Source organism: Aythya ferina (genome assembly GCF_964211825.1).
Source record: "Aythya ferina genome assembly, chromosome: 1".
Lineage (NCBI taxonomy): Eukaryota > Metazoa > Chordata > Aves > Anseriformes > Anatidae > Aythya > Aythya ferina.
This window is the reverse complement of record NC_140296.1, coordinates 200,117,624-200,131,387: the sequence shown is the minus strand read 5'-3', so window position 1 is coordinate 200,131,387 and position 13,764 is coordinate 200,117,624. Positions and strand designations below refer to the sequence as shown.

At 49.9% G+C, this 13,764-nt stretch overlaps 1 protein-coding gene across 9 annotated transcripts in view; it reads right to left on the bottom strand.

Moving 5' to 3' along the window:
- Nucleotides 1-13,764, bottom strand: part of FRMD4A (FERM domain containing 4A) — a 350,418-nt gene that overhangs the window by 124,134 nt on the left and 212,520 nt on the right. Inside the window, exon 1 of one of the 9 annotated variants that reach the window (XM_084517303.1) lies at nt 5,834-6,155. The exons of the other annotated variants lie outside the window; for them this stretch is intronic. Coding sequence (XP_084373429.1) covers nt 5,834-5,929 — 96 coding nt within the window. The 5' untranslated portion in view covers nt 5,930-6,155. Of the gene's footprint in view, nt 1-5,833; nt 6,156-13,764 lie in introns of those variants that run through there. 9 annotated transcript variants of the gene reach the window in all.

Here is a 13,764-nt window from a genome sequence, read left to right as displayed (position 1 = left end):
GCCACCACCTTATAAATACCTCCAGGGATGGGGACTCCACCGCGTCCCTGGGCAGCCCGTTTCAATACTTGGTCACTTTCTTATGAAGAAATTCTTCCCACTACTCATTCTAAATCCCCTGTTTTATTTTGTATTTCTTTTTCCTAGGGTAAAGTTATTCTCTAGATATAAGCACTTTAAGGTAACGAATGCTCTTTCACCCCATGCATGCACAGCATATACTGGAAGAGCTCCTGCTCTGCTTGCTATGCACAAAGGACGTAGTATGGTCTAAGGGAAAAGGATCTAAATTAGTTGTCAGGGCTCTCCTCTACCAGTAATGGACTCTGCAGCCTTTTATAAGTCACACCAACCTCTCTTTGGGGACTCCTGGTCACCTTCTGGTTCACTCCCTGCTCCGTACTGCGGCAAGCACCATGAGTCATCAGCATAATAATGACTGTGCGGTACTAATGCACGTAGCAATCGATTATTACTATTTTTCCCAAAGATGTTAGAATGTCTGTTAAGCTCTCCTACATCTGACTTTTAATTCCTTGTAAGTATACATATATATATATTTTTGGTACAGCTTCGCACTTCAAACGTGGCATATTTTCAGCAAACTGTTCCAGATATCACTCATTTGTGCACGCAGACAGGGTGGTAATTACATGAGAGCATCCAAGTCTCCTGGGAAAACATTTGTAGGAGGCTTAGTTTAGTTATGGAAGAGAACAGGGAGATTTATTTGTTACTGAAACTTGTGAGATTTGCTGCAGAAAATATATATATATATAAAAAAATCAATGTAGGTTCATAGGAAGATGACCGAAGTGACCCAAGGCACTAGAAAGCAGTAGTATGCATGAAAAATTTTTAAAGGACAAATTAAGATTTAAGGCTTAAAGTGTCCTTTTAGTGCTTATTGAGTCTCTTGTACTTACTGTATCAACCACTACTTCGAGGTGTGAGCGGTGATTGCCTGGATCAATCGAGCCAAGGCACTGGGCTGTGCATCACTCAGCTGTTCCGTAGCAGAGCGGGTCAATAGTCTGCACTAAACAGTGTTATATATAATACATAATGGAAAACACACTTGCAAAAGTCATTCCAGGCATGAAAAAAAAAATACTAATCTGTGCACATAATTGCCTTTTTTTTTTTTTTTTCTTTCCTTTTTTCTTTGAATAACACTGTGAGAACTGATACGCTTCCAGTGCAAGACCATGTCACCAAGTTGTTTCCAGCCATGGCTACTCAGCAGCCTTGGCAAACAGCAGATTCTCCAAACCAGGGCTACAGAAAAGGGACGTCTCCCATGGACACGGGTGGGGGCATCTCCCCAAACAACTGGCTGGGTGCTGGGTCCATCCTGCCTTTCCCTGTCCTGATAGCTTCCAGCGCTGAGCTTGCTGAGGACCACTTTGGGCTCAAGCACCCCTAGGACACACTGCCTGCACTTTTACACTCCCATTCATCTTCTGAGTGATGCCAGGATTTTGCATCGCCTGTGTTGGGAATGCTCTGCCTGTTAATGCAGAAAAACTCTAGGGACAGAGGGCAAGAGTTAGAAATGGGTCCTTTCTGCATGAAGACACCCACGGAATAATAAATATGGTCATCCTGTATTCTATGAAAGAGAGGAACCAGGAATAAACCTCTCTACCTGAGCTTTTCTCCCAGGTGCCTCTGCCTTTTAAGAGCAGGGGAAGGATGCTCTGTTCTGGAAGAAAACACAGCAGCTCTTTAGTACTGTGCAGAATCGATGAAGAAGAGCTGAGATGAAGAGGGAACAGCCTGATGCAACGTCTGCAAACTCAGCGGCTGGACCCAATACCCCAGAGCCCAGCTCTCCAAGGATGTGATGCCTGTTTTGGAGCAGCTTTCTGCCGTGTAGGCAATTGGCAGTGCTGGCAAGGGGACACCAGGGAAGAGAGGACACCGCCCGGTACCTCTGCATTTACAAATCACCCCCAGATTCTCTCTTGGTGCCCCAAGAGCATTTCAGAAAGCGTCTCCTGGGGTGCAGTGCAGATTTTTTATTTATTTAAAATTTTCCACCCCACTTTTTAAGTCTTTCCAGTTCAGAGTAGCGAGAGGCTATGGAAATTGCCTTGGCAAGCTGTTTGTTTTCCAGCGTGTTTCTACCCTGTGCTGGGTGTGTGTGTGTGTGCGTGAGGCAGGCCCTGCATCTCATTAGGCATCCCCTAAATCATCCGTGTCCCCCTGAGAGCACATTTCACTGGGAAACGCCAGTGCCCGGGCTCTCCCACGGTACACAAACACACGTGGCAGCCACGTGCTGTGATGATGGGCACCTCCAAAAAACCCAGCGGACAACCAGGAGAGAGACCTTCCACGCAGAGAAAGGACAAAACCGAGTTTTAAATATGGGAAGAGCTCAATCCACATCCTCCTCCCTAGGAGGGGTGCAAATTTCAGCTGCAGATTTTGTGCTGGCTCTCGGAGCTGCTCAGTTGGGGTGGTGGCTTTCCATCCTACATAAATTTCCTGGTGTGGAAGTAGCAGGGTCATTCTCCCGCAGCTCCCCCATCCACAAAGCAGTTGCTGGTGGCACCTGGTACAAAATATTTTGTCTCAGACGGACAGGATGCCAACAGTGCCGCGGTGTGTGTGGGGCGGCTGCAGCGGCGCTGGATCCCACGCGGTCAGGAAACCCAAACAAAGCCAGATTTATTTTGGTTGGGAGAGCTGGGAACTTCTAAGAAGGAAAAAAAAAATAATCCAGCCACAGAGCCTGAGCCTTGCAGGTTGGCAAGCCCAACAGCCATTGTTGAGACGTTGTGTGTTACACGTGGATGCGTACACACACAGGATTTCTGCTCGCCAAAATGGAAGTTTTGACCTCTTGCTTTTGGTTTGCAGCTTTCTAGGAGATTTTTAGTCATCCCTTTTAAACTGAGTTTAAGTAAAAAGGCTCATATCACCTCCCTTTTTGTGCCCGCAAGGACTTTTCCAGAGATTACTACACTGAGTCGCATCACATCCCAACAGTGCAGACAGAGGGTGGAAAAGGCATTTTGCTACACATGCCACAAAGCAGGGACACAGTGGGAAAGATACCTGCACCAGGCTCTTCTGCTCCCTGTCTTGACAGGCAGCCTGTTGGAGCCAGGCATGGGCAGGGAAAAAACCTCCAGGCTCCCTTTGACCCATGAGCAGGTGGGCTGCAAAGGTGGCTTGGAACAGAGGGAGGCAAATCTTTGTTACTCATCCACACAGAAGTGCTTCCAGAAGCTTGGAGCTGATCGAAATTCTGGCTGGGACCTCCTCTCAGTATCTGACTGGAGAGGAAACCAGTAAAAGTCATTTTGGCCCCTTAATGGCATTCATCTCCCAGAAGCCAGGGACTCCAACTCACTCCACAGCTTTGGAAAATCATTTGTGGTTTTCTAGGAAACGGGACATACTGAGATTTATAGCAGTGCTGAGGATTAAGTTGTTAAAAACCTGGGAGAATGAGAAATAGCAAGGGGTGTTATCAGCTGCTGTTGTCCCCAAGGCCACACAGGACAATCTGCTGCTGACTTAGGGAGCTGAATCGCCTGAGAGAGGCCGGGGCAGCCTGGGCTTTGGAGCTGGAGGAGGCTGGAAAGCAATTCAGCTGCTGCTTAACCTGGCCAGAGTGTGCTGAGCAGGGGACACTGCTAAGCCCTAAACCTGGTTGGGATGGGATCAAAAACCTCCGACAGCCCTGTGGGACTCACACCTCCATCGCCCGACCCTTCCTTCTCCTTCACTCCCCTGCCAGGCTGGGTCTCCAGACTCCAGGCACTCCACTGCTCCTCTCAAGTTCTCCCTAACACAACTTTTTTTCCCCACATCCAAACCATGCAGTGGTGCTTTTGCTGTCCTTTAAGCCACACGCAGACCTTCTGCAGTTACTCAGCCCCTCAGCAACAGCAGCAACAAGGGGGATGTGTGTGACTGTGGTAACCTGTGGCTGTGTGGGATAAGACCCCATGACTCGGGATGTCCTTCCTGGGCTTATGACCACAGTAACAGCACCCAGCAGCTGTCTGAAGCCTGGATTTTGCTGGAATGTGCCACGATCCCTGCAGGAGATCCTCCTTGCACCATGCGATGCTGCAGTGCTGTACGGCCCCGAGTGATACAGCGCCGTGACCACGAGCATCACCAAATATTGCCTCGCACTGCCAGTGCAATAATCAGTGCAAATATACAACAGGACCTGCAAATATACAACAACAGGATTACCTGGCACTGTCTGCCAGGAGAAATGGGAAAATAAGGGCTCTCCCTGCTGCGGCACAAGGCACATCCCTGCCTGACACCAGCACTCGTGGCCCTGGATAAGGGGAGCCAAAGGCAAGAGCACCCCCACAGCCTGAGGACATCCCCCCAAGGCTTTCCTGCAGAACCAAACCCTGAAGCTGCTCTTGGGTTAAGGTTAAGGTTAGCACACACGCACACACAGAAACAGAGTTTGCTTTATCTGGCAGGGACAAACCCCAAACAACTCCCACGCACCGAGGCCAGTGCCTCAGCTGCTACAGATCAGCTTAAAACCTCCTTAAAATATTCCTTGGTGCATATTTTTGGAAGTTAAGGGTAAGTTGTACCAGAAAGGTCAGCACAAGCAGGCAGGCAGGCTGGCCAGGGTCAGCATCGGGGTTCAAGGAGAAAGGGGCTCAGCGCGATAGTTGCAGCTCCACCAAGACCCCTTTGGTGCCTGGCAGGCAGGAAAAATGCCGCAGACACCCACACCAGTGATATCCCCCTCCATGCACGGACAGGAGATGCTCTTCAGAGCCTGGGGAGGGAGGCAGAGGGGGCGGATGGGGACACCCCGGTGTCCAGCAGCACAGTGCAGGGCTGAGATTTCAGCCGGGCTCCATAGAGCCACCGCGTGCGCTGTGCGGGCACCACACCCCCTTCCCGGCAGAAAGGGCGAGCGGGGCTGGGGTTTTGTTCAGGATGAGGCTGAAAAACCCCGAACCGAACCGATCAGCCAGGAGGAGGTCAGATTTCCCCGCGACCTGGCTTGCCTGGGGAGGAGATTTCCCTGCTCGCTCCCGCGTCTGCGTGCGCCGTGTGGCTAAACCGCTGCCAGGGCTATTATTAGAAACAATTGTCTCCCCTGCAAATTTTACATCGGGGCTGGAAACAACTTTTCTCATGCCCTCCCCGGCAGCCAGTGGGCTAACAATGCGGCCGAGAAAGCCTCCTTCGGCGGAGCATGTCTGTGAGGCGTGCGGATACACCCCACCGGCACCGCTCGCCAGCACGGCTATTTATTTGTCTTCTCTCACCCTGGATCCGCAGCAACTTTTCTGCCCCGATTTAGCCAAAGGTGCATGGGGGAAGGGAAAATCAAGCCGGGGGCTTAACCCCTTGGGAAGCTCCCCCCCCACACACACACACACAGCTCGGCATTAAACTTGCTGCAGCCATTTGGGAAGGGAAGGAGCAGTCCATCTTAGCGGGGACAAGCATCCAGACTGGGGGGGGGGGGAATCACACATCAACCGTTCTGCCCCCCACCCTCTCCTTCCCTCTGGTGCAAAAATAAATAATAAAAATACACAACAAACCCACACCCAAAACCTGGTCGCCCAGCTCTCCTCCGTTACTCGCCCACCAAATTCAAGGCTGATTTTTATTTTATTTTATTTTATTCTATTTTTTTTTGGAGGGGGGAGGAAAAAGGAGAAGGAAACGAAGCGGCAGAGCAGAGCTGCCCACATTTCTCTCCGCTTCAGATAAATGGAGGGAGGGGGCGTGGAGCCACTCGCACACTGCGGCTGGGCTTCCCGGCGGGATGGAGGGGACCCTGGGGCCACCCCACTGCAGACAAAGACCCCGTTACCTTCTCCCTGTCCCTCGGTAGCTCCTCAGCTCCGCTCCGGGGGCGAGAGCATCCCGCTGCGGCAGCGTTGGAGGCCGCGGCGCTACCGCCTCGCATCCATCTCCCGCACCTCCTTGGCGTTTTGGCGGCCCTGCCACTCCTTTCTGCTGCCCTCCAGGGGGTCTTTGGCCTCCCTAGGAGTGGGGCGATGGGGAACCCATTCGCCCCATGCTCCTCTCTGCGATGCCGCAGCCCGTTTTCCCTTTCCTTTTCCCCGCTCGCTGGCCTCCGGCTCCCGGCTCCCGCACGGCCGCCGCCGCGCTGTGAGGTTGGAGCTGGAGAGAGAGAAGGAGGAGGAGGAGGAGGAGGAGGGGGAGGAAGGAGGAGGAAGGCGGGAGGAGGGCAGCGAGCAGCAGTTGGCGCTGGGTCATGTGGAACAGATGAACCCGGCTCGGGCCTGCCGACATCTGGGCTCCCTCTCGCTTCGGGGAGGAGGAGGATGGCGGAATGAAGGGGTGCGAGGAGGAAGGGTGCAGGGGTGGGGGCATTCCCACCCCCCTCAAGTCGCCTAAAACCCATGCGTGAACACCTTATGATGATAGAGGGGGATGCTGCGAGCATCCACACAGCCCCGGCAGGGAGGAAGAGGAGGGTGAGGAAGGCAGCGAGGCGCGAGGGTGGCCACAGGGCTGGGGGCTTCCACCCTCTCCTGGAGATTTCCCCCTGCCCCCAGCTGAGCGGAGGTGCAGCTTGTGATGCTGTGAAAGCACTCGGAGCAGTGGGAGGATGCTACCCGGCTGTAAAGCATCTTTACAACCTCATGAGCAGTGGCCCCGGAGCAAGGATATTGCTATTAAATAAAGAAATCAGTCAAAACAGACTGCAGGTAAGCAAAAAGTGCTGTTTTGTTGGTTTATGGGGAACACAGCGAGAAGCACCCGCACCACAATGCCTGCGGTTATGGCTCTGACTTGCTACCACTGCTTTGCCCCCCCCTCAGCATTTTCTTTCCAGGCTTGGGGTTATTTTCACAAGATAAAACTCTCAGGTTGCCATCGTGCCATGCTCTGGCACGGGGATGGCCCCAAATTGGTCTGCTTTGGGAGGGGGTGGGGAGGCGAGCCCTTTCCTTCATTTGGTTTTAGTCAATGAGAAATGGGAATTTTTCTCTTTGCCCTGTAGAAAGGTGACAGAGCTGCACTTGCAGCATGGTGGTAGTGGGTGGGCTGGGCATCTGATCTTAGCTGGGCCATGCCAGGAGATCACAGAATCATTACAGCTGGAAAAGCCCTCTAAGATCACCTGGTCCAACCGCCACTGTCACCCACCAAACCATGTCCCCAAGCACCACGTCCAACCTCTCCTTGAACACCCCCAGGGACGGTGACTCCACCACCCCCCTGGGCAACCCGTCCCAGTGCCTGACTGCTCTTTCTGAGCAGAAATGGCTCCTCATTGCCAACCTGAACCTCCCCTGGCACAACCTGAGGCCATTCCCTCTGGTCCTGTCACTGGTTACCTGTGAGAAGAGGCCGACCCCCAGCTCCCCACACCTTCCTTTCAGGCAGTTGCAGAGAGCAATGAGGTCTGCCCTGAGCCTCCTCTTCTCCAGACCAAACACCCCCAGTGCCCTCAGCCGCTCCTCACAGGACTTGTGCTCCAGGCCCCTCACTAGCTTCATAGCCCTGCTCTGGACATGCCCCAGGGCCTCGATGTCCTTCTGGTACTGAGGGGCCCAAAGCTGAACACAGCACTTGAGGTGCGGCCTCACCAGAGCAAAGGGAGATGATCACCAATGATTGCCCCCAGCTTGGTGCCATCTGCAAACTTACTGAGGGTGCACTCAATTCCCTCATCCAAGGCATCAATAAAGATATTAAAGAGAATGGGCCCCAACAGACACCCCAGGGGTACAGCACTGGTGACCGGTCGCCAGCTGTATTTCACCCCATAAATGATGGAGATGCCACAAGCCTGGGCATCCCCTCCTCTGCAACAGCCTCGGGGGCTGCAAAGTGCTTTTGGGTGCAAATACCAAAAACCTGAGCACCAATACAGTTCTCTATCCTTTCTTTAAGGGCACAGACACTAGAAAATAGAGATGGATTTGCAGTCACAGACAGACCCCCTGTCCAGCTCACTCCACCCGAGGTCTGGCTCTGGTTAAGGGGCTAAATGTAGAGGTAGCTCTGGCCTCTGTCTGCTGAGGGTCAGGAGCAAGTGGCTGAGGTGGACTGGCTCTGCTCTGAAGGCCATCTGAGGTCAGGATACCATGGCAGGAGGCAGCAAAGTTGCCTGTCTCTGCCCCAGGAAAAGCAGGGGGCCAGGGGTATGTTTCCAGGGTAAAGCTACATCCTGGTGGGGTTTGCTGGGCACATCCAGTTCGGGTCTGGATCGGTCCATGAAGTACTTATGAAGGGCAAACCAGCAAAACACAAACTTCCAAACAGCCAGGAATTTTAATCTCATAATTTCGGGCAGGGGCAAAACTTAAAGCTGCCTGCTGAATTCGGTTTTGCTCTTTTCCTTCAGCTGAGGTCACAGCAAATCTCCAACCGGTTCCATCAGCAGCAGCAGTAGCAAAGAAGCACGTGTGAGCCTGGCCCCCCAGCTGTGGTTCAACCCAGATCCTGACCCCTGGTTAGTACCAGGGATGAAAAACCCACATTCCCAACCTGCCTCTCACTAAAACTGAAGGCAAAGCTGCTTCAAAGGAGCGCTCACCATGCAGGTGCCTGCCTGTGCTTGCTGTGGTGCAGGAATACGCCAGGGCCCTGGGCTTTGCCCTTGGGGTGGGCAGATCCTTCGAGCAGCAGGGCCCCAAAGGCAATTCCCCCACCTGTCGCTGCATGGCACACGTCCTCCTCCCCTACACACCCTGCCCTGGCAGGATCTGCCCCCAAACCTGGAGCAGGGCCAGGGCATGGTGAAGCCCATGCAGCTGGTGGGGAAAGAGCTCACCTGGAGGATTAAAGAGGCTGCAAGAGATTGGAAGCCTCTAATTGGGAACTAATTTGTTTCATGCATAGTAGTAAAACCTGGAAAGCACAGCTCGCTCTGCCCAGAATTGCAATTTTCACATTTCAGTGCAGGTGTGGGGAGTTTCATCAGATTTGGCTCGGAATTACAGGCTCCGAGCAACAGACCAGCCTCTCCCTTCGACACAAAGGCTGGATAAGCAGGTATGAGTTTTGGACAAGTCTGGAGGCAGCCAGAAAGCATCCCTTCTGATGGGATGAGAAGAGCTGGTGTTACGGTGGGGTTGTCTACTGGAGGTGCCCAAAGAGCATCCCACCACTGTGAGGTTCTAATAGATACACCAACATCTTTGGGACATTGGTTGATATTCCAGAGATGGAAGGACCTGGGTCACAGACCAATTTCATGTTTCCTTAATCCTCTAATTCATGATGAAGCATTTGTAATAAAATAAATTACCGCTTTGAGTGAAGATAATATCCTCTGGCTACCTGATGGAGCTAACAAAGAGCCTTGAATTGGGGCCAGTTTGTTATAATGTGGAAGGATGGTGGAGCATTGTTTCTGCCAAGTGTTCATCACAAAAGCCTAACCAGAAAAAGGTTGTTTTCTCCTGGAACAGGCCAAGAAACTTGCTTTGGATCTTGTCTTTGGTTCATTGCACACCTCCTTCCCAAAGACACCCTGGGGCCTGTGAGTAGAGAGGAACATTGCAATGAACGCGGGGCTCACTGTTGGCTCAGCAAAACAGCTGCTGAAGCTCACACCAGCTTGATTAAAGCCTGCAGGGCAGCTGCACTGCAGTGCAGGGACAGCACCTTGTGCCACCCAAACTCTCCTCTCCCCTTCTTCCTCTCCCAGACACAGGTGCTACAATTCAGATTTCCTCAATAGCATCTTTTCAGGAAAAATAAAACACACACACACACAAAACAAACAAACCACACAACAAGCACCATTCACCTCATGCACGTTCCACTCTAAACCTAGTTATAATTCAGCAGTGGTAGCAGGAGTACTTTTCTTCAAGGAGGTTCTGTAATTTCACAAGGTCTCGGGAGCTGTCAATACCCAAACAATACGACCCAGTAACAAACATTTAGTCTGAAGGCAGCAGAGCTGCAGTCGCTGCGATGATTAGAAGCAGGCAATAGCTGCCTCTCTTCCAAGCTGCTTGTATCGTGGCAAGACCCAAAAAGACAACAGTAACCCAAATATTTAACTTTGACATACGCAGAGGGAAGCCTCCAGCAAGCAGCTGCCTGTGAGCCAAAACAACAACCCGCTGATTTCTTTTTGTTGGTTCCTGATAAGCCAGGAAGAAACACCGTGGCCTTGTGCTGGAGAGCCACTGCTGACAATTCACTTCCACTCTCTTTAGCAAAGATTAAAGCACCAAAATGCTTTACAGAGAACGTGGGGATAGGACCGCGGGTGCCATCAAAATGTGCGAGCTGTTACATGAACATTTCTCATGTTTTCGGAAAAGCTTAATGAATATTGTCTATCCTGGAGCTGCATTAATTAGCACTAACGAGTTGGAGGAGATGTCTTGTCACCGAGCAGCGTTCACACTTACACGGCGATTTGCATCCGTAAGCGGTGCAGCACGTTGCAGGAGTCAGTGCCGTTCCCCCGTATGGCACATCAGAGACCCCTAGGAGGGGAGGGAAGGCTTTCAAAGAACATTTAGGATATGCTGAAGGTATCTAACTGCCAGGCTTCCCGTGGGAGGTGTTTAAGGGCCTAACTCCCGTCGATTGCCCAACCTGCAATTTTTGAGTGGCAGCAAAAGATTCTGAAAAGTTCTGAAATTTAAAAAGCAACAACACGGCCCTAAGTGACTTAGGACCTGAAAAACATTTTCAGAGCTGATATAAGCACATGAATCTCACTGTGAATCAATGAAGCTGGCTTATTCTCTCTATCAAGTGGCATCCCGCCCTAGAAAATGAAGATTAGCCTTAGAGTTAATTCATGCAGTTCCTCTGAAATTCTTGGTATAGCAAGCTCTTGTCTGCCCATGAGCTCTAATATAAATTTGATGGAGAAGAAGCTACTGTCCTCCCCTCTGTCCAGCTGAGGCAATCTATATCCTCCATACAGCAAATGTACCTTGACAAAGGGAAGAAGAAACTGGACTGACGTGACCCATCTGGCCACCCAAGCCACTGAACTGCTCTCATCCACTTCCATGGACCATGGCCAGCGAGAGCGAGATGAAGAGCTGTGTGTGCCACTACCGAAACTGTCCCCATTGCTTCATTTTTCCTTCTAAATCAGACTGGAATGAACAATGTCCTTGAGATACATGCTGAGAGTTTTGGAAACCAGGTGGAGACCATGGTGGATGGATCTCGTTCAGAAATGTAAAATGCCATCACTCAGGAGCAAGACTTGACTCGTATAACTGGAAGAGCAATGCCAACTGTCACAGCACAGCACACTTCAGACTGGGAATATCTCCAAGGTTGCTGTGTGGACCACGAGATGTTTCTAATTAAGCCTTTCACTGAAGCGCTTCGCTTCGGAGATGAACCATGGGTGTTATTTCCCATGCCATACTTTCATTAATTTCCAGCACAATCCCTTAAGTAATTGGGGCACAAGAGAAGGGGGGGAATGGGAGAAGCAGGACTTTAGCTTTGGACAAAATAAGCCTCTAGGGCATCTGATTAATTTTCACACAGGCTTAAAGGATCTGGAGAGCTGAAGAGGGAAGAAAGCAGACCTTGACGTTCCCAGAGAGCCAATGCAATAAATCCCCATTCATTAGGCAAAGAAAGTGCATGCCGGCAGGATGCTGAGCTATTAGACAGCAAATGAAGCTGAGCTGGCCCATCTATAACCTTCTGCCTTCATGAGGCAGCCAGAATGGATGGTGGGGACAATTCCAGCTGGTTGGTGCTATGACCCATGGGGTCACAAATCCTGCCTGCTGCCTCCAGCCCAGGGCTGGCACAAGAGGGACACGAGTCACGTGGAAGTCACCCGTGTCCCAGTTAGCTCCGGGTAATCCTGGCCTCTAAGAGGCCAAACAAAACAAGCAGCTGAAATGTGAATAAAAGGGAATAAAGATGACTTAGGGATGCTGCCAGCCCTCCCTGAGTGATCCATGCCTCACTGGGGTGATGCCAGAGGAAGGGGGATTCTTGTCGTCCCCAGTTCTTACACCAGTGATGTTGTAGAGAAAGAAATAAAGTGCCACTAATAAGAGGAAATCTCATTCCTGCAAAGGCTAGTGGGCCACTTCCATGTCTGTGAGGGAACCACTGAGTAAACGGCAAAGGAGAAAATGGCAAGAACCTGAGAATAAGCATGAAGAAAGGTGAGGTTCTGCTCCCCACCTTTTCCTCAGATGTCACAGTGCTGGTGAAAGCCTCCCAGGAGCCTTCTCGGATGACAAAAAGCAGCAGAGGTAATTGTGAAGGACATAAAATGAGTCAGCGGAATGATCTGAGCCCAGAAACATGCCTTCTGAAAGCAAAATCTCCATGTAGCTCTTGGATGGGGCTGCATAACAAAGCAGTTTCTTGTACGGAAGAGGAAAACAAACTAATTCTTATTTTATTTGGCTATTGTACCCTTTGTATTTACCGTGATATCAGATAAGAAGAATATTTTTGTAGTTTTACACTGCCTTCCACTGAGGATCACAAAACATACACATGTTGGAAAAGCTTTGTATTTCAAAAGGTGCCTCATTTTGCAGAAATCCCAAGGACACTCCAAAATGGCATTGAATTAATTATTGACAGAATTTGCTAAATAAATAAATGAAAAAAATATATCAAAAGATGTTTAGACAATGCTTTCTAGACAACGTCAAAAAAGCCTCATGGGGACTTCAAATGCCTTGAAATGAAAGAACCTCAGCTACTCTACTTTCTTATGTGAAATTATTTTTCCAGCCACCATACTCAAAAAAAGGATCAATATTAAAGTGACACAGCCAAACGACAATCTTAGCAATTGAAAAAAAAAGTGCTGCAAGCATGCTTTCCAATTTCTATTACTTTTCAGGCATACTGCTTTGTTTCTTAAAATGTTTTTCTCTCATCCATCGCTTGCCCTCAAAACAGCACCAGAGAGGCCTCCTGACTATCGTAGGAAATAGCTGTTGTAGCCAAAGCTGATGTAGGTGTTAGCAGGGGGTAGCCTAATTTCAGATGCAGTTGTGATTTTTAAGGTAACATTTTCTCCTTATTGAAAGTTTTCGCTGTCTCTGAGGCAAGATCATTACCTAGGTTGAACAGATGGGAACACGGAGGCATAGAGAGATCAATTTACCTGGGTAAGGTCCCATACCAAATCAGAGAGAAATCTGGAAATAAATCACATACCTTGTGACACCGAAGCCTTTGTGCAAACTCAAGGTCCTTCTTTTCCCCCCAGCTAATGAATTAGGGATTAACAAAGGCTGTTCCATTTCTTACAGTTTAATCGGTGATTTCTACTTCACACTTTGGTTTGCTTTGGCTTTTTTTTTTTTTTTTTTTTTGAATCTTTATGAGGCAATCCTTGCAAAGAGAGGAAGCAAACAGAAAATAAATCTCAGAGCAAGTAAGCCCTCATGTCATAAAAGAGCAATGAACGGATTTCATTTGCCAGAAAATATTTATCTGACCAATAATGTTTGCATGTAGGCCCAGTCAATTGCTTTAATAGCAAGCGCTCAAAGTATATTTAATATGAAAACATTTAAATGGGCTGAGCATCTTCTAAATAAACATAGAAATAGTCATAATTGTGCTCTGCTAGAGCCAAAGGCTCAGTGTTACTTGATTTATTGTTTAACTTGAGTCTAATTGCTGTGTATCCGACGTCGCTGGGAGCATGGGCTTCTATGGCTCATCTGACCACAATTTCCTTTTCATTACTGAAGCATACCAGGAATAAAACCCAGCTCTCCTGATACCCTGTCCAGGGCGGTCACCACAAGACTATTAACCCTCAGCTAAGGCGATTGAAGC